This window comes from Clinocottus analis, unplaced genomic scaffold (genome assembly GCF_023055335.1).
Source record: "Clinocottus analis isolate CAN_PGR_092001 unplaced genomic scaffold, fCliAna1.0.p SCAF_10, whole genome shotgun sequence".
Classification (NCBI taxonomy): domain Eukaryota; kingdom Metazoa; phylum Chordata; class Actinopteri; order Perciformes; family Cottidae; genus Clinocottus; species Clinocottus analis.
In genome coordinates this window covers 8,715,640-8,743,620 of record NW_027175821.1, presented here as the reverse complement: position 1 = coordinate 8,743,620, position 27,981 = coordinate 8,715,640, and the positions used below count along the sequence as shown (strand labels likewise).

The following is a 27,981-nucleotide window of genomic DNA, read 5'->3' as shown; positions in this document are numbered from 1 at the left end:
GACGAGCTCATTGACTAAGAAGCAACACATGGCTGGTGTGGAGGAGAAGTTCTGAAGTCTTCTGGTGTTTTCAGTCATGTAACGCTTTGTCACAACCTTGGTTTGGACATTTGTGTGTAGGGAGATTAAGTTATTCCAAATGAGTCCGCTCGTCTCAAAAAAAAACACACAGCTCTACGGTACATTTGTTTTCTAAGAAGCCATGGTTTCCTCTCCCTCCTCAGCGCTGTCTCTTTCCTCCCTCTGCCTCTGTGCTCCCTCGCCCCTCTCTGCTCAGCTTCGTGTCTCTCTCGCTCTGCCTCTTGTCTCTATTCGTAGCATTCCTCAACTCTCTACCTTTCTCTCGCTGGCTGGGTGTGTCTGCACTTCCATTCTTCGTGTGTGTGTGTGTGTGTGTGTTTGTACAGTCTGTGTGTTCCTCTTTCTCCACAGCGTGTACATCAGCCATCTCATTACGGCTGTCTGTTTTTACATCCCTTTGCCTCATTAGGCACCGCACACAGTCACTGAGGACAGCAGGCCTCAACTCCAGCGCCAATTTACCCCTGTCTCTCTCTCCCTCTCTCTCTTTCTTTGTGTCTGTGTGTGTGTGTTTCGCCAGTATAATGCTCTCTGCATCTCCCTTGTCATACATTACCTTGTTTCCTTGCATTAGGCTCTTTCCTTCCTTTGCATCTTTCTTCCTTCATCTCAGTGCTCATGGGAAACCGAGTTCATTGCCCTCTCCTCAACTTCCTTTTCTTTCTTTTGGGGCCTTTCTCTTCACTTCTAGTCTCTCATATCACCGTGTTGCTGGTGGGATACTTTAGTCAGATACTTGCACGCTTTACACCAGGTTTAAATTGTACTACTGGATGTATTACTTGTTAAGTAGTGATTATAAATAGGTTTTAAGCCTTTTAGAAGTTGTATTTTTTTATTTACAGGGAGTTGTTTGGAATGAATGGATTATTATAAAAACTTCTGTTTATGTTACTAACATTTATACCAGTAGACCTAGTGGTTCAGAGAATGAGGGAGGATTACTTAAATGTGCATTAATTGGTTGATTACTATGTTTTACAACCCAGTAACTCAAAAGTTGTCCTAATTCATGGCTGACAACTGATCTGTAAGCATTATTTCGGTAATTACAGTATCAACCATTAATATAGCTAGATACAACTTCCAAACCCTCTAAATATTATTTGTGCTATTGTTCTATTTCTTCTGCTGAGACTCGTGGTCCCTCTTGTGTTTTTCTGTGGGACTCCAGGTGAATGAGATCTACCATGACCAGTCTTTGGGAGCAAAGATCAACGTGGTGCTGGTGAGGATTATCATGCTGGGCTACGGCAAGGTAAGACCTGAGGACTTGTATTCAAACTTTGCCTGTGATGCAGTTCTTGAAAAGTGGATGCCTTGTCTCTCTATCGGCACTATCTTTGATAGGATCCAATCGCTTCAAGTCTACTTACAGTGAGCACAGCCAAGTCGTACATACATACAAGCACACACAAACTCATAAACAAACACACACGCACAATCATCAGCACGCACTGATGCCCGGAGCCTGTTATTCTAGTGGACTGAGCAAAAGAGGAACTAAAAGCATGCTGCATCCCAGGGGAGTGTTTTCAAGTCGCACGCCTTCACAGTTCAGCACCAAAGCACACAGAAACTCTGCCCGTTATGCAATCGGCCTTCCTCCCAGTAGGCTGCTGCACAAAATCATAGGAAGTCCAGGCAAAGATAAACAATCAATGATAGCCCTCCCTCATTCATAAACAGAGAGACCGGACGATGGGGGTAGCATCCTTTTTTCTTCTTGACTGTAACTCTATCTTCCTGTCTGTGCCAAAGAGAAGAAGAGAGTGGGGTGGAAGAGCGGGGAAAACATAGATAAAGCAAGAGATGGCAGGAATAGGGAAGGGCTGGGATTACCCCGCAGGAGAGATATTATTGCTGGATAGGTGCTCTGTGATACATTTATGCTGCTGTAGCCTTATCTCTTCCTCTCCTCCCTACATGTCGACCAACCCAGTGGAGCCCTGGAAACACACACACACACACACACACACGCACACACACACACACGCACACACACACACACACACTCCTACATTGGTCATTCTGGGCCAGCCCCTACGCAGCTTCAGCCAAAGCTCTGGCTGTCCATCATCCCCAATTACCGTGGCAACAGAGCTGCACCCAGACAGCCTGCAGATTGGCTATGTGACCCTGAATGCAGGCGCACCCACACATACACACACACGCACGCGCACACACACACACAAACACACACACACCATTCCAGATACATCTCTAAACATAAAAACACACTGAAACACACAGAAGCACCTGATGAACATGACAAAGCACAGACGCATGTAGCTACTCGGTCTGCGGGGTGTCTGTGCAGAGGCAGGCCATATGTCTACACTGCAGCACACTCACAATACACACACACTCTTCCCTGTTTGATTCAGCTGTGCATTGCAAGTGAGTGAGGAAATGCAAAAAGTGAGGTAAAATGAAAGCAGTGAAAGAGAGACATGGAAAGAGTTGTGGAGCAGAATGCAGGAAGAAAAGAGAGGCAGCAGAGATCCTAATGAGGAAGAGAATGAGAGGTGAAGGTGAATGGAAGACATTGCTGGTATCTGGGTGCTTGTGTGGGTGTCGGTTCATTTAATTATAGGTAAATATTCTATAATTGGACATGTTTTTGACTGTTAGTGCATAGCTCATTTATAGGCATCTCTGTGTTCAGTTTCTTATTCATTATTGAAATTATAGAAGCATTATTGTGTGAGTACTGTGGATCCCTTGGAGTGAGTGTGTGTTGTACACCTCAGCAATTTGCAAGATGTGCTGACAACATATAACATTGTGACACTGCCCCCTACAGGGCTGAATATAATGTTATCGTAGACCTGAAACAAGAAGCAGGTTTAGTTCCCTGTTTTTGTAGAGTCGTTACTTTCTCTTCTCTCTTTCCCTTATTCCAGTCCATGAGTTTGATTGAACTGGGGAACCCATCTCAGAGTCTGGAGAACGTGTGTCGCTGGGCTTTCCTGCAGCAGAAGCAGGACACGGGGGACGCCGAGTATCACGATCACGCCATCTTCCTCACACGCCAGGAATTTGGCCCCACGGGCATGCAGGGTATTCTAAACTCTTTCTGATTATTGTATAGTGCATACATCGAAACAGCATGCCCACCCTCTTGAGTACTTTGAACTCATGAGTACACACAGAAAACTCCCCTCTTCCTGCCTTCGCCTCTTGAAGCTGCATAGTGCACTGTGGGTTCGGTGGTTTTCTGTGCAGCAGAGTGCAGGCTAACAGGCAGGCCCAGGGGAGAGGCCTCTAAAGGCATTGGCCTAGCTATTCAGAAGCCCTTCAGCTGCCCTTGGGCTCAGCCTTCAGCAGCAGAAAATCAATAGGCAGAGCAGGGCCAGCCACAGTCCCACAATTAAAGGCAGTGCAGGACAGACAAGCACACAGGGAGTTGGAAATTGGCATATGAAGGGGTGGAAGGCGACGGTTTAGAGTTAGGATTAGACACACAAACATGCACACATTTGTGTGTGTGCTTGGCTATGTGTAAGTAGTAAATATTTGGCCTATTTTTGGCAATCCAAATCAGAAATGGAAGGTAAAAATGCAAGTATAGTTAACTCAAATCGGTTTCATCTCACAGATGAATGAATGCATTGAATGAATCATTTAAGCAGATTTATGGAGTTCAAGTAAAGAGTTGTAGAGAGAATGACTTAAAGTATTACACAAATATTATTTCCTTTAAAAAAATCGATACAAATCGAATATTTTGACAATCGAAATGTGATATTTTGATTGGGTTTGTCACTGATGTGTGTTTTGGCAGGTATGGAACATATACCTATCTTCCTTTCTTGATTTAAAGAAGTAGTACACTGTGTTTTTTGTCTTGCTCCTTTTCCATTATGCATATGTGAATAATGACACAATGAAATGTATTTCAATAAAACTTTACTTTAAGAAGATCAAATAAGTTAAGTTAAATTCTTCAGTTCAGTTTTTTTTTTTCAAGCTTTCAGTTCAACACAATAAGTCTACAAATCTTGACCAGAGGGTCTCTCTTCCTGGTTTTCTAGGTTACGCCCCGGTGACGGGCATGTGCCATCCGGTAAGGAGCTGCACTTTAAACCATGAGGACGGTTTCTCCTCCGCCTTTGTGGTGGCACACGAGACCGGACACGTGTAAGTGCATTTGCTATAATGAAGTCCTCAAGCCTGCTCTCACGGTGCAACAAAAGACAACAAAGCAGTCGCTCATGTGACCGTATTGATTCGTTACAGTGTTGCTCCATCGGCTACTCAGTCAATATCTGATGAGAGAATTGCTTCTTCCTCCCTCCCCTCACTTGTTCTCCTTCTCCTCCCACATGTTCCCAATCTGTCTCCGCTGCTTAATCTCCTTTCCCTTCCCTTCCTCTCTCCCTCTCTCTGTCTGTCTCTCTCTCCCTCTCTCTCTCTTTCTCTCTCTCTCTCTCTCTCTCTTTTAGGTTGGGGATGGAGCACGACGGCCAGGGGAACCGCTGTGGAGACGAGGTGCACATGGGCAGCATCATGGCTCCGCTGGTGCAAGCTGCCTTCCACCGTTTTCATTGGTCCAGATGTAGCATGCAAGAGCTGGGACGCTACCTTCAGTGAGACACAAACTCTCTCTCACACACACACACACACACACACGCACACGCACACGCACACGCACACACACGTACCGACACACACCACCTCATAGAATGTCATTACATAGCATTTTAAAGGTTGACACTTTCATAAATAATTAAGAGTGAGTTTGCATCTCATTGATATTTTCTGGGATTTTGTTGTTTTATTACAAAGTGTACGAGTATTACTGCATAAAATGGTCTGGTATGGTGGTCCCACATAGTATGGTTTCATTGAAATACCCTGATCTATATTTTAAGGACTTTTTTACGGTAAATTAGTCGTTTCTGAAGGCTGATTCACCATAGATACTGCCTCGTAAACACACAGGGGTTTCAATAGTAAGTGTATAAGACATAAACCGAGTAGCTGTTGATCATCCAAAATGAAAATAGTTGTTAGTTGCAGCCCCAACCGTTAATATTGCAGGATGACACATATAATAACTGGAAGAAAATAAAATTCAACGTATTGGCTCCTGTTTCAGATCCTATGACTGTCTCCGTGATGACCCCTTTGACCACAACTGGCCGTCCCTGCCTCAGCTTCCTGGTTTGCACTACTCCATGAATGAACAGTGTCGCTTTGACTTCGGTGTGGGCTACACATTGTGCACCGCGGTAAGAGATCCCTGTTGTGTCGCGGCCCCTTTACTAACACAGCCAGAGTTTTATTAACACTAACATTGTGACGGTAACATCCACAACAGTCACTTCACCTCCTGAGAGGAAGCTCAGTCCGTTCAGTTTATTCAGAATTTGCTGAATTTCACTGTGAAGTTCCATTTGTATGGGAACTCTGGAGCTCTAAAGGTTTTCCTTGTGAACGCAGCTCTTTCGTCATCTATCTCTGATCTACATTGTAATGAAAGAGTCGCACATACGCAGCTATTTACATTCTTCTGATGCCCTGGCTTTCTTCTCCCGGCCACTGGTGGGATTGACATCTTGCTTAAAAAGCAGGTCATTGTTTTTATAGCTATATAAATAGTTGTTTTTTTCTGTTAATATTAGATATGATTTAAAGATATATGCAGTTGAACACAACACATAACCACAGTGCTTTTTCATGTGCCTGTCACAAACAGTACACCGAGCTTCAGCATCTCTCCAGGCATCTAACCTCCCCGCTGTCATTCACACCCACTCTTTGACTGTGAAGCCACTGTGGCACACTGTTGCTTGATTGACAAAGGGTTTCTTCAGGGGCTTTGCACACATTGCTAGATTACCCTCTATTCTCTTGTCAAACCCATTCCCCTCAGCTACAAAAGGCGGGCCAGTCAGGAACGCAGGTAAGGTAACCCCACCTCCCCGAAGACATGTGGCCCGTCATTTGTTTTCTCAGATTTTCTTTTTCTATTTGTCCTCAGAAGTCGTAATTGTTTGTAATGTTGCTCCTTACTTTTTTGTTTTTTACTGTACTTCGTTTCTCTGTTCTACCCATCGTCATATTTCGGACGTTAGTCTGCAGGATTCTAAAACGCTTATTTCCAGAGACAGTGGCAATAAAAAGCCTACAAACACTGTGACTATACTGGTTCAGTAACTATGGTGCGGTTCAATAGTTGAACCGCACCATATCCTGACTCGTTTCCAGCGAATCTCTGTGTTAACTCACGGCAGCGCTGGCAGGAAGAGCCTCATTATATTGGAACACTCATGACTATAAACGAGTGGAAAAGGTTGGAAAGATGTCTTTCCCATCCAAGGGGAAAGGGTTGAGCCAGAACAGAGGCTGTTTTTCCATGTTTCACTTCAGCTTTTAGGATCCTCCAGTCTGATGTCATTCGTTATTACCTACCGCAGTCTAGCCATTGATTGTTACTCTGACCTGCAAAGGTCCGCGGGGGTCATGGTGGGTATGAAAGTCTGTGGAAAGGAGGGAGGAGGGTACGGCCCCTCAGACACCGGACTACGGGTCAGTTCGGTGGTATCCATATCAATGGTTGATATCAGAAAAGGAGAAGAATTTGGTCCTTGATCTTTGTCTAGGGGCATTCTAGAGGTCAATGAGACCTCACCTTTGGCCTTTCAACCTTCTGCCCTCTGACCTCCCTTGTGACCTAATTAAACCACGAGCTCTCTCTCATCCTTTGGTTTAGTTTGCATGAATGGCTGTGTGTTTCTCAGTGGAGCGTAGTGTACAGTGCAGTGGCAAAGTGCAGGGTTGATGTTGTTATTGTTGGGTATAATACTGTTGTGGTTATTGTTGTAGTGATATTTCTCTTCTCGTCTCTATTTTAATTTTCAGTGTTTAGTCTCATTCCAGCGGTCTCATGATGGTTGAGTTGTATTATTGAAGGCAAGACTGTTGCCCAGTGAGAGTGCTGTGTAATAGGACTTTTAATTGTAAGAAGGAGTCTCTCTCTCTGTCCCCTGCAGTATCGCACGTTTGACCCATGTAAGCAGCTGTGGTGTAGCCACCCAGACAATCCCTTCTTCTGCAAGACCAAGAAAGGGCCGCCCATTGATGGCACCATGTGCGGGAACGGAAAGGTATTTTTACACCATTTAACATATATTCTGTTGAAAAACCTGATTTGATGACATAGTGTATCCAAATAGCAACTGTGTCTATTGCATTATTTTCCTATTGCAGCACTGCTTTAAAGGTCACTGCATCTGGTTGACACCTGACATCATAAAGCAAGATGGAAACTGGGGGACGTGGAGTGAGTTTGGCCAGTGCTCCCACACCTGCGGTGGAGGAGTACACTTTCGCACACGCGACTGTGACAATCCGAGGTATGAAACTGTGTTACCTAGTGTGTGTGTGTGTGATGTTGCAAGTTTTCATTCTGTGCTCAGTTGTGCTCCATTCAGCTGGTGATAATTTGCTCTATCAACACAGATCAAGATAATTTTTGCAAATGTTAAATGTATAATTTCCAGCACGTGTTTTTAATGATAATGCACCCCGTGCCCTGGAACCCTCTCAGACCAGCCAACGGGGGCCGTACCTGCATGGGGGCGACTCACCAGTTCCAGATGTGCAACACCAACGAGTGCGAGGATATCTACAGTGACCCGCGAGAGGAACAATGCCATGCTTGGGACCCCCGCTTTGAAATCCACAGCAACAAGCACCACTGGCTGCCTTATGAACACACAGACCGTGAGTACACACCAGCAGATGGAAAGGGGATGAAGTAGTTTGGTGGAAAAATAGACACAGAAAGAGACTGTCAGAACATGGCATGATGATGCGCAATCAAAGTTGTAAATACAAATGAAAGCCAAAAAGAGGAAGCACACACATCATTCTTGGTTAGGTTTTAAAGTGTTTTATATATATATATATATATATATATATATATATATATATATATATATATATATATATATATATATATATATATATATAGGTGTTGTTCTGTTATGGTCATTGACATCTGGCTGTCATGCTGAGTACAGCTTTAAGCTACAACTACGCCCGCCAATAAAACCACGCCATCTCTTTGGAAATCTCTTTAACAACAATCTTCTTTGAACTCTTTTCTCTCTCTTTCCACCCTAATCCCTGATGTCATTTGAACTTCACAAACCCTCTATCCCTACATCGGTTTCTCCTTCAGTGTATCAGTTGGCACATGAACAAACTATGAGAGGTCTTTACTAAATATCTGAAACCTGTTTGCAATATTGAGTAGATTTAAATCTTGGCGTGCGTGTGTGTGTGTGTGTGTGTGTGCGTGTGGTTGTCAGACCACCCTGTCTCTAAGTGGAGGTGTCACTGTCTTTCTGATAAGTATTAAATTATCATCCAACTAAAGGGCAGCCCTAGAGTTAAGTGCCGAGCTGTCTCCTTATGTAATTGGGGGTCACGCTACGCACACTCCGCTAAGAGAAACCTTGCTAAATAGTTTTTTTTTTCGTTCTTATCATTCCTAAATGCCATATTTTCCAGCAAGACTTTCTGAGTCTTAAATTACTTTTCCGTGAGTGTGTGTTAGTGTGCAAGCACAAATGTGTGTCTGTGTGTCTGTGTGCGTGTGTGGGGGAGAGAAAAAACAGTGATCGGGGAGGTGAAATTGAATTCCATTCATGGTCTGTCATTTCCCGAGCTTCAGATAGTGTTAGGAGAGAAAAAGAGTGCGTCTGAAATTGTAGTATTTGTTTAAAGACTTTTTACACAGTGTTGGGTTTTTTTTTTTATCTCTATTTGGGTGTTTTCTCGAGTCAACAGATAAACTGTAATATACTCCGAAGCACAGACACACAAAACGTGAAGTTGCCCTGTGTGTTTGGATGATCAATCAGCTGTTTAGAGGGATTCATCCAATCACTATCCATTGGTCTGTCTATTAAATCTTACGAACAATATACTCTCCTGTTTTACAACAGATGTGATGCTTCCTCATAGAGCAGTGTGCAAAACATGAAATTACCTCTTGAAAAGCGCTCTTAAAAATTAAGCTTACCATTTTCTATTTTTCCACACAAAATGTATATACATGTTGAAATGTTGAAAGGAATAGCGAGAAAAAATAACTGGCAGTTCATGTACAGCAGATCCTAAAATATAAAGACAGGTTAGCTCACCGCAGTTCCGCTACTCTGCTCATTTCAGACTAAGAAAAGTGTGTTTTCTCTAAATATTATAATTCTACAGTAGCACGTCTGCCACCTGCTTATTAGTGTCAATGCACCATAAAACAAGGTCTCTGGATTATGTCCATGTGTAATAAATGTGATAAAGTGGAAGTGTTCCTTCTCACTGGGATGAACTGCCAGCTTTTGTCTCTGGAGGCTCATGTAGTTGTATTATGAGTCACACAGACAAACACAATGAGACAGAGCGCAACGCTGACTCACAAATAGCTCATTCAGAAAAAAATAATAATAATCCCATGTTAGTTGTGAAGATGAAATCATAAAAAATGTGTCTTGAATGTGCCAATTGGGTCATGTTTGTGTGTTTCCATTTGTTTCATAGCTAACAAACGCTGCCACCTGCATTGCCAATCTAAGGAGTCCCGAGACGTGGTCTTCATGCAGAGAGTGGTCCTGGACGGCACACGCTGCTCATACAAGGACCCGCACAGTGTGTGTGTGCGTGGGGAGTGTGAGGTGAGTGGCGTTATGTGTGTGTGTGTGTGTGAGAGAGCGAGACAGCTGCTGCGCTGTGGTCAGATCTGAATGTGTTCAACTTTCCATGTCCTCATAAACAGAAAGTTGGCTGCGACGGTGTGGTTGGCTCCTCAAAGCAGGAGGACAAGTGTGGAGTGTGTGAAGGAGACAATTCCAGCTGCAAAACCTTCAAAGACACCATCACACGTACTGCCAAGAAACAAGGTGAACACACACACTGGCAGTGACAATCCTGATCTCAATATAGCACAGACATGACATCAGATGTAGCAGCTGTCTATCATGCTGGTTAGTAGGACAAATAGTTGTCCAGTGTTCTTTTACAGTGTGCACAGCACGTTTAGTTATATTCAGCTAAACATCGCCCTCTAGAGGAAGATTAGCCGCAATGTTAATTGTTTGTTCATGTGCCAACTGAGTCAAGCACGGGCTACAAGTTACATTAAACTCCACTCTATGAGAGAATGTTAGTTAGTACATTTTCTAGCCTTTGATGTCAGCGCACACTTGCAGTGAAATTTTTACACAACTTTTATAATACGTTGGATTAAAATAGTCAAGACTGTAAGGGCTTTAACTAGTGAGCAGGGGTATTTGGCAAAAAATGAGTAAGATATTTTTATGGGATTAGCTGAAAAGCTGGCCTTTTGTCGAGAAACTGTAACATTTGTATGATGTCAGCGTCACAAAACCGTTGTCTGCTTCATTTCAGGTTTCCTCAAAGTTCTGGAAATCCCCAGAGGAGCGAGACACTTACTTATCCAAGAGCTTAAAGCAACCTCACACACTTTAGGTATTTGACATTGAATATTGTTTTTCTATATAGTACAGTTTACATAGTATTGTGTTGTATACTGGTGTGGTGATCGTATAATCAATGAAATTCTCACCCATCTACAGCTGTAAAGAACGTGGCATCAGGACTGTTCTTCTTGAACGGGGAAAACGATTACCCAGAATCCCACTCGATGATAGAAAAGGGCGTGGAGTGGGAATATGAGAATGACAATGACAAGGAGACACTTCAGACCACTGGCCCTCTCAGACATGGAATTCTGATCATGGTATACATTTAAATAGTGAAAATAGTGAATACATCCATATATATATATATATATATATATATATATATATATATATATATATATATATATATATATATATATATATGTGTATATATATATATATATATATATATATATATATATATATATATATATATATATGTGTGTGTGTGTGTGTGTATATGTCAGTATATGTCAGTTATCAAAAGTGTTCATTGGGTTTCTTCACTTCTCTCTCTTTGTAGATGAAATTGCATGGAGATGAGGATGTGAATTTGTCATACAAATACATGATGAACATGGACAGTGACTCTGCCATTCAGAACAACATGCTGGTAGAGGACAGTGCCTATGAGTGGGCTCCGAAGAGATGGTCCTACTGCTCCAAGCCCTGCGGCGGAGGTACAGTGGAGCGAAGGAAATACTTGCTGTGAAACGGTTGTGTCTCCGAGACCAACGATAATGAACGTCTTCATGTTTCCGGTGCTTACATTTGTAAAATCCTTCATTCCCTCTTGCTGTAGGGAAGCAGTACCTGCGATACGGATGCCGAAGAAAAGTTGACAGTAAGATGGTCCACAAGAGCTTCTGTAACAAATCCAACATGAAACCGAGAGGAGACACCAGAGACTGCCACCAGAAGCCCTGTCCCCCACCCATGTATGCATTGTATTACATGTTACCAACTGAATAGAAATTTTAACTGTGATTGAGACAACTTTAGGCTGCTTCTACATTCAGCAGGCCTTGTCTTTCCTCCTCTATTATCATTTACTTCAGAATTGTGACATTTTGAATGCCATCAGACCTCCCTTTCTCTGCTCTGTGGTGTCCTCCAGTTGGGTGACAGGAGAGTGGCAGAACTGCAGCAAAACATGTGGAAAGACAGGGATGCAAATCCGCTCGGTCAGCTGTGTCCAGCCGTCAGATGACAACACCACACGCTCCATCCACAATAAACACTGCAACGACAACCGGCCCGAGACTCGCTGGCCCTGCAACCGACACCCCTGTCCGACCCAGTGGAGAGTTGGACCGTGGTCGCAGGTACTGAACGTAGAGAAACAGGAATCAAAGGTTTGGCCCATTTAGGGTTTTGCAGGGAAAATACTTAACCCTAATACTGATATGTTTGTTTTGAAGCCCAACAGCTGTTATTTTTGTGAGACTCAGTGGTTTAAATATCAGACTTCCCCAGAACTGTATTCCTGGCAGGGTTGAAAAGTCTCTGAGAAACCGTTAATGTAATCTTCAATATTACTTCTTATGTATAAACCGAGAGAAATTATGTAATGATGATCATGTACATTAACTGCGCTACTACTGATTTTAAGTCCTTATATACCAAGTGATGTGTGTTTTAAAGTGCTTGTTGGGGATGTCCCATCTCTCCAGTGCTCAGTGTCATGTGGGAACGGGACCCAGCAGAGGCAGGCTTTGTGCCACACCAGGGACAACACCATCGGCCTGTGTCTGGACAGTAAGCCCGACACCATCAGAGTCTGTCGCCTGAATCCATGTCCCAGTAAGTGTTAAGGAGCCTCAAGTAACTCAAATTATGTCATTCAATTGTCTTAAAAATTCCACTTTATTAAAAATGTCCTTACTCTCATAGTTTTGGCCAACATTGTGCTAAAAGAAAGGACAATAAACAGTTTAGGAAGATGGGAACAAGCAGTCAGACAATCATAGATATTAAACAAACTCTTAAGTTAACTTAACTTATTTGGAAGAGTTTAGTTTTTTCCTCAAATAATCTGGCTCAAAAATACTTTTCTCGCCCTTTTTGTCACAATATCCTCAGCAATTACTTGTAATAAATGATATTCCTCCAGACATAAACAAAAACAGGCCTAGAAGAGATGCTGGGAAAGGTGATCACAATAACTATTCAAGGAGTTCCCCTCCCACCTTACCGGTTGTATCCCTCTCTCCCGTTGCTTCTCTGCAGAGGGCTCATCAGACCTCAACAAGAACGGCAACATCTTGATCCAGTGGCTGTCTCGCCCCAACACCAACTACCCGAAGATCTCCTCACGTAAAACCTCCCTCTATAGTTCCCAGCCTGGCCTCCACAGCGGCAGCCGCAGCTGCATGTTTGTCCTCTGCTGGGCCCTGCCCATCTCTGTCCTCCTGTCTCTGCAGGGCCGGCCCCGGCTGGCCCCCTGACCTTCCCCACGGCCCTTGCCTGTGCCCACGCCCGTGAGCGAGCGGCAAAGCTTTCGCTTCTCTTTTGGTGGGGGGAGGGGATGTTGCCTCTCTCTCTGTGTGTCTGAGACGGCTCTGACTCGGGGGAGGTCTCTGGCTCCTGTGTGTGCTAGTTGGTTCTCTCTTGCTCTGTCTCTCTCTCTCTATCTCTCTCTCCTTTGTGGAGCATTGTGTTGTAACCGCTGGCCAGTCGAAAACTCAAAAGATCAACAAAAAATTTGATGTGAAAAGGATTCGAAGTGGCGAGGCAAACAGGTTTTCATGGGCACCTCCCGAGACATGTCGAGGAGCCGTTCATGTGTGAGGGGACCCACTCTGCATTTGGCGGCCATGTTTTGCGCGAGCTAGCTGTGTGTTGTCATGGGTTACCACTCCTGAAATGCAGCTGCGCTTTTTTCTTTTTGTAGCGCACTGTCATTGTGGGGAGAAACAGGTGTGAAAATAAACAGAAAAGGTATATAAATATCTATATAGAAAAAAAAAGTGATTTAAAAAAAAATATGAAAGCTTTATTGTGAATGTGATCTTGTCACAATGAGGACATCTTTGCTAAAGTGCTCATCTGACATCCTGGTTCCATTCGAGGACGAGAATGGCGTTTCATTCTACGTTCCATTCTCAGATTGACAGGAGCTCAGCACAGGACAGGAAGTGACAAAAGTAAACCTTCTGATTTTGGGGGGGGGGAGGAAACTGTGAAGGATCTTGAAGAAAGGCTAATTTTAAAAAACACACAAAAAACAGGGTAGTCTGACCGCTTGAGGTTGCTTCCCATTTCACCTCTTCATCAGCCATCCTCTCTTTGACTGTTATACTAAAGTTCAATAAATGCAGCTTATTTGTGCTTGCAGACTTTAAACAAATACATCTATAAATATATTTGTATTTATATATACCTATAAATCTAAATCTATATGAGTAACAATAATATTAATAACGTTTTACCATGAATAAGCTGTAGCTTATTTGCCTAAAACCTTTGGACTGCTATTGATCGCTTAGATCCTTGACTGTTATGTGTATTTTTTTATTGATTTTACATAAATACAGATGAATATTTAATAAAGGTAAAGTGTTTTGGGGGGAAGGGGTTAGACCTATATTATGCAGGACTTGGTCAGTTAGTTGCCTCTCCATTCTCTCAGATGGATCAGTGGTTTACTGTCGCTTCTTGTTTTCTTTAAGGATAGGATCCCGTTTTGTCATGCACATTTGCATCCATCACCAGTATGCATGTGTGTGAATGTGTTAGTGTACCTGTGTGTGCGTCTGTGTGCATGTGTGTCTTGTGTTTAGATGAGTGAGTCAACAAATGTGATTGAATGTGATATACTAGTTTTGTCAGTCAAAGTCTGTCCGTGTGTTTGTGTGTGTGTGTGTCTGCGTGTGCGTGTGCGTGTGTGTGTGTGTGTATGTGTATGTGTGTAGGAAGGAAGCTTCATCATTCGGGCTTTTACACAATGCGATCAGATACAGAAATACCTCATAAACTTTGATTTGAGAGCGTCCAATGATCATTTTATGTTGATGAACATTTTCCACATGAACAATGCCTTATCTTGGATTGAATGTAATGGCATTTATCTGTGAAAGAGATGGCTTTACTCATTCAAAGTTTCACTCGGAATAGAGGCAGCTTCAAACCAACTTAACAAACTCACACCCGCCAACCATCAAACCTACCAAGGTGATGTTGGACCAACGTCTGACTACTGGGAAGGGTTTACAAAGGGCCTAGGGTATCGACACATATGGCATCTAGAAAAAAAAAAACACTTCAGACTTGTCATTGTTTTGTGATCACTTATTTCTGTTGTGACTATGTAGCGAGCTATCCAAGGTTTCCTTCTGCTGGAGTTGGACTGTATGAGACCAAGCCAGACCTAGCAGTGCGACTGTAAATAACATTGGTGTTGACTGTATTTAATAATGTTCATGACTGTTATCTTCTTCTATAATATTCTATACTATGGGTAACTGTTTTGTGGCTTCACTGGCCTGCTGCGTGGGGCTGGCTAACGTTTGGCTAACGTTGAAGAAACATTCAGATGGACTACGTGCACTGCGTCTATATGCACTTTGATTTATCAGGGAAATTTTATTAATGTTTTGTAAATGTTTCATATGACACTTAATGTGCCATTCCAGTTTTTACATCATCATGGAAATTATGTAATTCATTTAAAAAGCAAATATCATTTATGTACTTCATGTTTTTTTTCCAATCGATAAACAGATTGACTGGTTAATTTCCAAGTAATGAAGTGTTTTACCAAAGTGACTGTGAACTTGTAACTTTCGATACAGTTGAATTATTTTTCTTAAGAAAAGAATATATCTATATATTGAGCAGGGGGGGTCTACATCTCATTGTTTCAGTTACTGTCATTCTCAACAGCAAAGTTGTATCAATAAAAATGTTTTGAAAAGTGTGATCTTTCTCTCACCAGGAATGTTCACTGGCCAGATACTTTGTCAAAAAAAATGTCAAACATTTTTACTGGCATGGTACAAAAAGGCTACTAGTCAAGTGGTAGAGGATTACGATTTAAAAAACTCAGACCTGAGAGTTATCTTTACAACACAAGTTGCGACCCTTCTTTTTCCAATTCAGTTGCTCTGGACTAATCTCATGACTGCTCTTGATGTTTGGGTTTTTCTCCTCTTCCTTTCTGCATCATCTGCTAATGGTCTGGCTTTTTTACTGTACTCTGCATGGTGTGGAACCAACACACACACACACACACACACACACACACACACACACACACACAATCACGTATGCATGTACTTTTTATATCTACAAGCATACACACAAAGACTAATGCTAACATACATAATATTGCACATTGCACATTCTGTCACATACAAAGAATTATTCAAGCAGTCTTATACGTAACACTCACCTCTTCATAGTCTCCACCGCCGGCTGCACCCAGTCTCAGCTCTCTATTCTCTCCTCCGCAGGCCAGCGTTGTCATGGAGACCGCTCTGTGTTCTGTCGTATGGAGGCGCTGAAGCGCTACTGCCCTCTACCGGACTACCAGCGCATGTGCTGCAAGTCCTGCAGCAATGTCACCATTACAGAGCCTCCACCCAACTCCACAGTCACATCCATCCCGCCCAGTGCTTCTCCACCCACCTTCAGCTTGGGCTCCAACACCATCCGACCCACCATAGCTGTTGTCACCACCATTTCCGCTTCTACCATCAATCCATGGACCACCACTCATCCTCCTACCTCAACCACTGCTGTTCCTCATTCCACCCCTTCCCAACTAAGTGCTACACAAATGATCACCACTCATCCTCCAGCCCCCACCAGTGCTCCTGTCCTCCCCTCTACATTTTCCATGACTACAGCCTCAGTTATCTCAACTTCTCCCAGTGTTACTGGTCATCCCCTATCTCTGCCTGTCCCAGACATAGACGTGAACACGGACCCACAATTACAGAGCACTACAAATAGCCCAGCAACATCTGTTATAACCGCCACACACATTCTAGCATCAACCAGTCCAACAATGACGAATCCAGCAGAAAGCAGTACTAAAACAGATGCTACACAAAAATCCAAGCCCAAAAAGGTCCCGCCAAAGAAAAAGCCCAAAAAGGTGATTCTACCAAAGGTTGATCCAAAAAAGAATACTGCACAAAAAAATACAACAAGAAAATATGTTCCACCAAAGATCAATCCCAAAAAGAAAACAAGTGATATTTCAAAAAAGAAAACCCCAGAAAACAGTAATCCCCCAAACAATAGACCAGACAAAAACACTGCCAAAAAGAATACTACACCAAACACTACTCCCAAGAAAACTACTACGCCTAACACTACTTCCAAAAAGACTAATCCACCTAGCACGACTCCCAAACAGACTACTTTACCAAACACTACTCCCAAAAAGACTAATCCACCTAACACGACTCCCAAAAAGACTACTTCACCTATGACTACTCCCAAACAAACTACTCCCGAAAAGACTATTGGACTCAACAATACTTTGCCAAATACTACTCAATCAAACACTACTCCTAAAAATACTTATCCACCAAAGACTACTCCTAAAAAGATTCCCCCTGTAAAGAATGTTCCCAAAAAGACTCCTCCAATGAAGAAGACTCTGGAGAAAAAACACAAACCCACGCTTAAAAAGAAGGCTCCTTCAAAGTCCAATCCCAAAAAGAAGATTCAGCCAAAGACAAAAGTTACAAAGAAAAAGCAAACAAAGACAAAGCCTCAAAAGACCCCAAAACTAGGTCCCAAAAATGCTACACTCTTTCAGGCCAAGGTTAATCAGAATAAGACAAAGAGTAACCCAAAAAAGACTGCACTTAAGAGAATGCCTTCCGATGATACCGTAGCCTCCACTCCATATACTAGTCCAGAACAACTGAGGGATTACCTTTCCTCCACTGTCTCATCCAGCACCAGTGTATATGCAACAGCTGCAGGCATACCGTTGGCTGAGTCCAGAATCAATGCAACTTACATCAATAAAAAAACAGCAACTATAGATGAAACTCCTCTATGGTATCATAATATTTCAACGACAACACCCAGCACTTTTGGGGACTTCATAAGCCAGACTGGTTCCCCTCATTTTGAAGAAGTCAACATGCCGAGTGGAACCATGCCATATAGTGATGTCACAATGACCAACAGCGGCGATATCACAATAACCAGCGGAACCATTCTCAGTGACGATGAAATCCCAGTGTCCTACAACAACGGGGGCGTGGTCAGTGACACCATGGTGCTGGCTGACGGCTTCACCATGGTGATCCCAACTATTAATAGTGAAGATATGACGGACCTTGCTTCCTCTCCTTGGCTGGACCTGTCTGAGTATATCCCTGTGACCATCCATGTTCCCACAATGACCTCAGACCTTGCCTCGGCCTCACCTCCTACCACCATTACTCCAACAACAGAAAAAAAAGCCATCGCAACCATCACCAGACCTCAGCAAAGATCAGAGGAGAACAGGGAGAACAACTCCATCGACGTCACATACAACAGGATCATTGGCGTAGACAATGAAATCTCCCAGAACAATCTGATCCCAAAGCGTCGAGTCAACCTCCGAGAGAGAACCAAGAACAAACGCATTCAGGAGCTTCTGGAAGAGAAGAGGAACTTTCTCCTCCGGATGAAGAGAGGCCATGCAGTATGATCGACTAAGCCTTCTCATTTCTCTTATAGAGATGAACTTTTTTTAATAGACTTTTTAAACCCTCTGAACTACCATGGCGCTTTCGAGGCCTGTTCACGCACAAAAAACTCTGTCATATCACTATCAGGACTGTTACAGAGAGAGAATAGTATGGCCAAATGTTTGAACAGTTACTTTGGAAAAAGAAAAGCCCTTTAGAGTACAGATTGAAGCAGATTTAAAGCAAATCGCCAAGTCTGTGTCAATACAACAATGAGAAACAGAGGGGATGGAAAGTGTATATCCAGTTTGCCAGTTTGGACAGCACTACACAAATCCAAGCTTTCATCCCTCGAAAGCACCCACAGTGACAGATTTAGCAATGATGTATAGATAAGCTGCGATGTTGTTTGTAAAATGGTACTATCCCTACTGGCACTTATGGAGCAACGACATCTACCACCTAGAAATCACCACCTTCATATGAAATTACAGCACAGGACTGCAGCTCTTTCCCCACAAACAGATATACTGTATCTCATTCCTTATTTGGTAAGTCCAATTTTCCTTTCGGTTTAATTGAATTGGGCAAATTTAGTAAAGTTTACAGTGCTTGGACTGTTGACTTTTCCAAACAAATGCCAGTTTGACTTTGTGGGGCCTCACATCCTTCAGTAAGTTAAGATGCAGCATGTTGAGAGACATTTTGTGCTCCCTGAATTTTGATGTTATATTTTGATATCTCAGTAAGCTAGGTGGGAAAAAAGCAAAATACGTAAAGAGGAAAAAATATATTAATTGCATTTTTCTTTACCTTTTTTTTACGGTCAGTCAAATATGGTGCTTTTTATGTCAGTGTTGCGAAACATAGTTTCTCTATTACATTTATTTATGTAAAAAAAATAATTAAAAACAAGCCTGTTTGTTTTAACTGTATCCAAATATTAGCTTTGGGGCCAGTTTGTTTTCTTTTGTAATTCGTTTTATTATAGGTACATCTCAACTTTGCAGCAGCTGCAAAAGCATCCATGGATTTTTCTGTACAATATCTGTACATAATAAAAAGAGCTTAATGTTTAATATTTATTAAAGTTTAAGTGCCTGTGGTATTTTGCAAACTGTCAGTGTTGTGTGCTTTTTATTCCTGTAACATCCAGTAATATTATGCTTCCCTTCTTAATCTATTTAGCTGGAAACAGTTATGCCAAAGTCCTGTTAAAACATGAGCCAACTATTAAACGTCACTGCTGCTCCAGTTTTGGGTTAACTGATTGATGATGCAGCACAGGCTCAAATTAAGCATCAATCTCTTCGGATTATCAATGGCATGCTTAGAAATGTTTCTTCGATGACATTTTTTATTCCAATTGCACATTAGTGTGATATTTTATGAGGGAGACATAGCACATACGTATGTTAGCTATGTTTACTTTGTTCATGTTTGTGCTCGAACCTTTTTTTGTATTTTGTTTAAAAATTAGAATCAGAATATTAGGTTCAATCAGCATGGTTTTACATAATTCCTAATTTCAGTAGAGTCGTTCTCACAGTGGGATTAAAAATGTGGCCAAAGAAATTATTTACATTACAATAACATTAGCCTACAGTGTCGAGTAAACAAATATTAATATATATATTTATGCAGTCTTCCAGTACGTCACATATTAAGGAAACATGATGCATTCATTTGAAAAATAATATTGGCCCAGTTTTTCTGGAGGTGTCTTTGTTAATTCTGAAAAACAAGAGCAGCAGTTTCATGAAAACAGTTTTTAGAAAATTGAAGATTATGATCTTGTTATTTAATTAATTAAAGCATGGCAATTTTTTTTTGTTATGCTTCAACACTTTGAGAGAAGATTTTAAAATGATTTCCTGTTTACATCTTTCATAAACCAATCAGTTATTTTTGGGTTTAGTGTTCTTTACCCTTTTAGCCATTTTCAAAAGCAGACTTCATCTGGCCTCTGTAAAGTGTCTCCACCACTCTTTATTACACACACTTTCATACCAACTGGGGTCACCGCATATACTTTTGTCATACCTCACAGCTCCATTATTCTATCAACCCAATTTTCTATGATTTATTTCGTTAATCAATTTGTTTACATATATTGTTTCTAGTGTTTTTCAATAATATCAAATGTATTGGGATCGAGGTGTTCCTGTCAAAAACTCCTATTAGGTTGTATTAAGATGAAACTATATTTATTGGGTTCATTTTTCTATGGGGACTAAACTATCGGGGGTAGGCGAACTCAAGGGAGACAGTCATTTTAAGGAGACAGTTGCAGCGGGCACAGTCATGTGCTTTGTTAGTTTTTATTTTACACAATATGCTAATTGACAAACGTTTCTAAGATTTCAGATGCCATTAATAACATAACTAATAAGGTTTTGAGAAGAAAACAAGATCAACGTTTTTGCTATTCCCGGCGTCCCCAGTCAATAGTCCTTTAATGTTGAATAAGTGGGGATGAGAGTTAAAGGTTCCACTGTGCAGAAAAAAGAGCTGCATGGATTATTTATATATATATATATATATATATATATATATATATATATATATATATATATATATATATATATATATAAATCCTTTATCAATTCCACAGTGGGGGAATTATTCTGTGCATTTTACCCATCCTTAATTAAGTATCAGTGTGCTGCTGTGATGCACTGGGGGTTAAGTGTCTTGCTCAAGGGCACATTGAACATTGTTCTTTTTCCAAAGTAAAGTGGGGCGTGACAAAATTTGAGAACCACTGCTTTAGACACTGGTTCAACAGGCGTCGTCTTTGAGAGAAAACTAACAAGTTCAAAGTCGGTCTCCTGATTTTTTTTTGCGGATGAGTCACATCTCGAGGTTGGTTCTCATGATGAAGGTACAATTGCCACCTTTCAGTCTCATGGAATTAAATAGCCCACCAAGACAAAATATTATAATTTTTCCTAAGATTGTTTCTGACTAGTGCTGATCAAATTGGACTATTTTTAGTTTTCAGTTTTTTTCCCAATGGATGGATCAAAGTAAAAGAAAATTGTAATGACAAAAATTGAACACTGTAAGTTTCATGAATCAATATGTATTGCATGTGATTCCATTTACTGTAACTGCCTTATATTGTAACGTGTTCTTGTTAATTTGTACACCCCCTGTCATTACACTTTTTCCAATAATATATTTCAGAACAACTTATTTTTGGAAGAGGCAGTCGTCTCTCAGGCCTTCAGAGGACGACTATGATAATGTATCAGCGTCACTTTGGCAGCTGGAAACGCAGAGAAAAGAATCAATAACCATCAGGCAGGCTCAACAACCAGAGCCATGTGGATCCATCCTTCAACTGAAAGTATCCAACTCTCTCTGTACCTGCGGAAGCTTTTATCAGCCAGATTAAGAAGATGAAGTTTATAATGAATGAAAAGTCATCGTGTGGCTTTGGTGAATTCAATGACGTGTTAATGTTTGAGGAAAAAAGTCCAATTTAGTTTATTGTTTGTTTCCACAAGTAAGCTCGCTGACCACAATTTTAATGCAGCCCAAAAATATGACATCTATTGTGCAGACACCACATCACATTCATTTCATAGGCTCCGGTTGGTGTTCAGCATTTGTAATTTCTGTAATATGCCTGCTGCTAAAAACAAATATTTTCTTGTAAATACACTCACACACAAAGCAACAAATACAAATGACAGCAGGATTGTAGTTTAATCTTGTTTTTGTTGTTTCTTTCACAAATTTAAATCCTGCCGTTTTACTTCCAGCTGAAGGCTTGTTGACGTTGTGTCTCGTGTTTGTCATTAACAGAACGCTCATTGATGAATGCAGTCAGTATGCTGTCTGAGGGTTGTGTGTGTGTGTGTTTGTGTGTTTGTGTGTGTGTGTGTGTGTGTGTGTGTGTGTGTGTGTGTGTGTGTGTGTGTGCGTGCGTGTGCCTCAAAATTTGACATTGTGACTAGTCCAGGAATATCTTTATTGGTTGGATGCAATTAAGACGTTTCTCATGTGACTCATCAGCGGTCATGCTTTGCCTAAACACGCACATATGCTCGCACACACACACACACGCACGCTCACACACACACAGACTTAAGACTAAAAGCTTTTCCCCACGCTTTGGGGCAACTTTCTCTTTAAAGGTTATGATTTAGGATGTGTATGAATCATATAGCAGTCGCACCGATAAATTGCTCCTAAGTAATAGAACTAAGAATATCTGTGTATTTGATGTAAAATGGCTTGATTAAGGGTCGTCCCTCAATCAGAAGGTCGGCGGTTCGAACCCCGGCTCCACTAGTCCATGGTAATGCGTCCTTGAGCAAGACACTTAAACCCAAATTGCTCCCGAAGGCTGGTTCATCTGTGTATGAATGGGTATGAATGTTAAGATTAATTGATTAGTTTCTGAATTAACCACTGTGATATTATGACAAACAGTAAGCTCTTTTTTTTACAAAACATGACTGAATCTCCCAAAATGCCCTCACAACAATGTGACAAACAATGTTTGAGAAACAAGCTTCATGATGGAAAGTAAATTCATACAGTTTAACAGTCATCCAAATGTGAACATGGAAAATCATTTTTAAAAGCTTTGCCTCCATCCAACCACATGCCACCGTGTTTGTATTGTCAAATCGTTCTTGCGAGACAGAAATAACAGCCAATTTCACCAGAAAGGTTGACCAGTGCACAGTCTTTATGTTGATGTAACTGTTGTTCAGCATGACCCAAATCCTCCAAAAATGGGTTTTTCTTCAAAGTGTCCAGTTTATTATAAGCTTGTGAAAGACCTGCTTTATTATTCATTACTTTTGACTGTGCCGTTACCCAGAAAATGTGTCAGTGTGGGATTTAAGTCTTAGTTGATTTGAACTGCAGCCTACTGTGACACACGCACGCACGCACACACACACACACACACACACACACAGACAAAACATGAGCAAACCTCTCACATGCTTGTCAAATGATGATGCATGTAACATGCTTTACACAATTAATGTCAAACATGTTTCCAAAAGCTCCACAATATGTATAATGCAGACAATACAGTCAGTCATTATTTATAAATAGCATGTCTTAAAATAACCCACATCTCTTTTATCTATTTTTTATGTTTTGTTCTCCCCTCTCTTTCGCTCCCTCATTTCTCTCTCTACGTCTTAGTCATCTCTCCCTCTCTCTCTTGCGCCTCTGTTTTTTTTTTTTTTCTCTTCATCAATACAGTCGGCCAATGACAGTGCTTGGGCTAAGGCAATGGATGGCGAGTCTATTTTTAGAAGCAGGGAAGGAGGGCAAACAAGAAGTAAGCTTGGGAGAGAGAGGGAGGGAGGAGGAGGGATGTGAGGAGACGATAAATCTGCAGTCTGCTGCTGCCTCTGGTCAGAGACAGTTGGAACGACAGAGAAGCAGCAACACTGGCTGGAGATACAGCATCGTAAATAAAAAAAACAGATTCAGCTGCAAAAAGGCTGCAGACTGATATTAGTGCAGAGAAAAGAAGAACAGACCGACTGGACCAGACAAGGAATAAGGTGAGTGGGAGAACGAATTGTGCCGAAGATCCTGACATAATTTCTGGAAATGCACGAGTTGAAAATACACAGGGTGTCTATTCTGTGCTTCAGGACAGCGCTGCTGCTTTGGAACCATTTTTAGCTCTTGTATACCGAAGGTGTGGTCTAAATTTAGCAATGGTTACACCTTGGAAGAAGCTGGGAGAGGCTCACATTTTGGTCGGGCTTTCACTATTTTTGGCATCATGGGTAAGGCGAAAATATATTGTGGGCTATCCTCAAGGTTTTAACAATATGGGGTTACATAAAATCTAAGTTGACACATTTTGTGGTTTTATATGACTGAAATGGAATCTAAAAGAGTCATGTAATTATGTTGCTCCTGGTTGAGATTGTTTGTATTTTGGGCTGTTTACACTGCAACTCCAGAGTAAGCAGGGGACAGAGTCTGAAATGGGGAAGAGGTGGAGAGGAAGACTTATATGTGATTTAGATTTGATTTGAGTTGGGAGCTAGAATAGATGGTTTGGTTTCAAAATGCTTAAAAGTTATTTGTCCAGAGGAAGCAGGAAAATGATGTCATTGGAAAAATGAGGTATAACATCAGGACCCTTGAAAATATATGCTTAAAATAAAAATCTTGTATGTCTATTGTATAGACAGCAGTGTATGAATATGTTTTCAGTTATTAGTATCGGACATGCAGTTGAATCAAATTTTGTTTTGTTGCATGGATTGCACAATGATCTGGAGATATAATGTTTTTATAATGAGCATAATCTGGTCCACTGGTATTACCACATGAAGTTATTGTGTTTAAATCTTGCTTTTGCAAGAAAAACCTCAACATATTTAGTGAATTTACTGTAAAACTGGCTATTATATACTCTACTGTGTTTGTTTAAATATGTTGGCTTACAACGACATCTTTCCTTTGTCTTTCTCTCAGCGATGCGGCCGCGGTCCAGACTGCTGTCCAAGAGAAGACTCCTGCTGCCCACAATAAGAGAGGGCACCGAGGAGACGCTGAGGGATTTAAATGAGGCCAACACACTCCACGTTGCCGGCCGCGGCCAGGCTGTCTCCTCAGAGGACTACCTCCTCTCCATCTGCCACCTGGCCAGCCCCACTTTCACCGCCAGGCACATCTCCCCCGACAACATCCACACGCAGCAGCTGGACGCCGTGCACCAGAGGCTGAGGCTGTCGAGGCTCAGTGGGACGACATCTACCACCTTTACATTGAACCCGACAGAGGAAGCACAACGAGGAAAGGAGATCAAACTGAATGGCGAGCTGATGTTTGGCAACTCTGATCCTCTGGAGTGTCTTTATGGACACCAGAACGGCCTGTCAGGAGGTGTGAGGGGGGCATTTGCAAGGCAACGTGGGAGTTTATGGGAGGGCCAGGCTCGCTCCAGAGCTCACAGCATCCCCCACGCTTCGAGTCCAGACCTCCCATGCCAGCGCAAGATCAGCTGTACTGAGCTACACACCAGCACGAACACATCTATTCTAAACATCTCCCCAAAGCGCAGCTTCTCCACGTCGGAGGCCAGGAAAGGGAGCCCAGCAGACAGCGGGGCACAGGGGGAGCGGCAGAGTCCAACCATCAAACAGTCCCTCATCTCTCAGTGGCTCTCTGACTGCAGGTCGGCGTGGAGGGGGGCGCGTATGCGGGCGTGCATGCTGCCCGCCATCGCTGAGATATAGGGTGCAAATGTACAGACATTGTGAAAGAAGACATTCCTCAATAAAGTCTCCCATCTTTTTCTGTCAGTGTATGAGACACGACATTAGGGGATATATAGATATGTATGATGCGGTTATATTAAAAGGGATTAATTGCATATTTGAAAACATACAGAGGCAAATAAATTGCCATTATTGCCCATCTGTCATGTTATATCAATGGAATTATTTACTTTTACAACACTCAATGTATGCTGGTGATTACACACAAACTTCAAAATCTTTTTTTTTTTTTTACCTTCCTGTGTTTTGTGAACTACGTATGAATCAATAAAACATTGTTTTTATACTTTCATATCTGTGCTATGATCTTTGTTTTCTTGCGTGTGTGAATCCTTCGTAAATGAACTCCCCGCTCGGCTCGGCCGGTGCTAGGCGCCGGAGTTTCTATGGCAACTGTCGTGGGATCCTGCTCTGGTAAACAAAAGTGTGGAGAAACACAGCTGAGCAAAGATGACGTCGCTGAGCCTCAACATGCGTGACGCAGGTCATCTGTTGCTTTAGTGGTCGACTGCATGCCAAAATTCAACTGACTCACAGACATTTCATACATTTCAATGTTGCAAAGAACCGAATATTCAGTTGTTTTGTGTTGGTGTGCAAGTATCTGCTCTGATTAATGATCATTATTTTCACCTGTAAGTTCAGCTGGAAACGTCACGAGGCAACTCCTGGGTGTAGTTGTCAATCTTAAACACTAGAGGGCAGGCTGAGAAAATACTTTGCATTCACAAGCCATCACAAATTGTATTTCCTTAAGTCTCTTGTTGTGCCGCACAATGCACATTCTACATTGGAAAATGGCACACAGGTCACGCTAAAAGTGATAATTTACCCAAGTTAAAAGATGAATTGTCTATTTAAGAGCTAAACTATAGTGAGGCCAAACTGAGATATTGGCTGTTTAAATAGTACAAAGAATAATTATAATCGTCAATCAACTTGGTTATTTCTTTTGTAGATTTTTGCCAATCTTCCTTTCCGTCATGAAAATATTGTACTCAAGCAGTTAATAGCTAAGATATAAGAATGGTGCAACGCTTGTTGTACGGAACAAAAAAAACACGAATATTCAGATAATCACACCGTTTTGAAATAAATCCCTGTGTTTCACTTTCTTCTTGGAGGAAATTTGGCCAGCGTACTTGCTGTATTTTTTTCCAAACACAATTCCAATGTGCAAACATGGATTATATTATTTTAACGTTTTGGTTGCTCACTTTTGGTTGTCAGAATACCAAAGTAAATGTGGCTGAAGTGTTGGTTTGCTCTCAGCTTGTCCGATTGTCTGAGCCTTTGTGTGTCTGTGAGTTGTGCAACTTTATTGGAACGATGTCCCAATGTGTTTTTTTGTGTGAGCACAATGTTCACGTTCATCATAACCAATTACGTGGACTATTTAAAACAATTGTTAAACACAGTCATCAACTGGAAGAAAGGTCGGAAGGCAGGGTCGAGGAACAAACCTGCTGATGGTTCCACGAAGAGAAAAAAACACCTTCACCGTCAAACGGGTCTTTTCGGGGCTGGAAACTCTCAAAGATTCTCTTGAGGTCACATCGACTCTCCAGTCTCTCTTTCTTTTCACACCTACCTCAGCACACCACAATGAGGCAAGACCTGTTGACACCAATTTGTTAGTTCGGCAAGTTGGTGTGAGTATTAACTTCATGAAAAGACATCATTAACTAGTTTATTGTCAAATTATGAATCAGTCTTTCTGCAGGATGTTTCAGAAATACTAAAGCAATGGTCGTCGTCATTGATGACAATCTCATGACAATCAGGTGTCAACATTGTTATTGCTCAGCTATTAAGGCCCAAAACATCAAATCAAATCACCCAATTTAATTGGGAATTTAATTACATGCATTTTTAATACATCATCCTTCTTTCTCTTATCTTAATATATTAAACATTTGAACTGAATAATATGGGAACTTTAACAAATAAGGAATCGTCACAACCACGCTGTGGAGAGAACCGACCACAGTTAGGAACTGCACATGAGAAAAATCCTCAAAATATACAATGAAAGTAATGCATAACCTTTTGAACTGCTCCATCAGGTCAACATAGTCATCATTTGAAGGACAACCTGACGCAGTGGGTCTCTTACGATGCGAAGTTGTCACAGGAAGAAACTCCAGTCTCCATAACTTCTAGGTTTTAATCGTATAAAGAGAAAAACTGGATTGTTTTTGATGCATCAGTATTTACAAGCTAATCATGTAGTAATGTATCATTGACAAGGCCCTGACAAGGTCTGTAGAATGATTACTTATACTGTTGATACTCTAAGTACAGTTTGCTGAGAATACTTCTTTGACTTTAATAGGAGTTTGAATGTGTTTACTTGTAATGAAGTAGGCTACTTTTACTTCTTCTGCCATTATCCACTTGGTATTTTATCAGTGTTTCTGCTGATTATACCAATCGCATTTGTAAATGAAATGAGAAGTGCAACCACGCCAGGCTGTATAC

General features: G+C 41.6%; 2 protein-coding genes across 3 annotated transcripts in view; both read left to right on the top strand.

Annotated features, from left to right (window-relative positions):
* Positions 1-19,278, top strand: part of LOC137791325 (A disintegrin and metalloproteinase with thrombospondin motifs 2-like) — a 109,173-nt gene extending 89,895 nt beyond the window's left edge. Inside the window, exons 5-23 of one of the 2 annotated variants that reach the window (XM_068586155.1) lie at positions 1,256-1,339; positions 2,988-3,144; positions 4,119-4,224; positions 4,530-4,673; positions 5,186-5,318; positions 5,963-5,992; positions 7,083-7,196; positions 7,300-7,445; positions 7,640-7,815; positions 9,637-9,770; positions 9,872-9,995; positions 10,504-10,584; positions 10,692-10,855; positions 11,101-11,257; positions 11,380-11,515; positions 11,695-11,902; positions 12,251-12,380; positions 12,807-12,893; positions 16,031-19,278. In XM_068586155.1, coding sequence (XP_068442256.1) covers positions 1,256-1,339; positions 2,988-3,144; positions 4,119-4,224; positions 4,530-4,673; positions 5,186-5,318; positions 5,963-5,992; positions 7,083-7,196; positions 7,300-7,445; positions 7,640-7,815; positions 9,637-9,770; positions 9,872-9,995; positions 10,504-10,584; positions 10,692-10,855; positions 11,101-11,257; positions 11,380-11,515; positions 11,695-11,902; positions 12,251-12,380; positions 12,807-12,893; positions 16,031-18,240 — 4,521 coding nt within the window. In that variant the 3' untranslated portion in view covers positions 18,241-19,278. The remainder of the gene's footprint in view (positions 1-1,255; positions 1,340-2,987; positions 3,145-4,118; positions 4,225-4,529; positions 4,674-5,185; positions 5,319-5,962; positions 5,993-7,082; positions 7,197-7,299; positions 7,446-7,639; positions 7,816-9,636; positions 9,771-9,871; positions 9,996-10,503; positions 10,585-10,691; positions 10,856-11,100; positions 11,258-11,379; positions 11,516-11,694; positions 11,903-12,250; positions 12,381-12,806; positions 12,894-16,030) is intronic. The other variant, XM_068586164.1, reaches the window with a different exon arrangement.
* Positions 19,279-23,572: 4,294 nt separating this feature from the next.
* si:dkeyp-72g9.4 (uncharacterized) lies at positions 23,573-25,736 on the top strand. Its single transcript, XM_068594533.1, has 2 exons — positions 23,573-23,763; positions 24,695-25,736. Exon 2 carries the CDS (start codon positions 24,697-24,699, stop codon positions 25,456-25,458), a length of 762 nt encoding a protein of 253 aa, XP_068450634.1. The 5' UTR covers positions 23,573-23,763; positions 24,695-24,696; the 3' UTR covers positions 25,459-25,736.
* Positions 25,737-27,981: the final 2,245 nt, after the last annotated feature.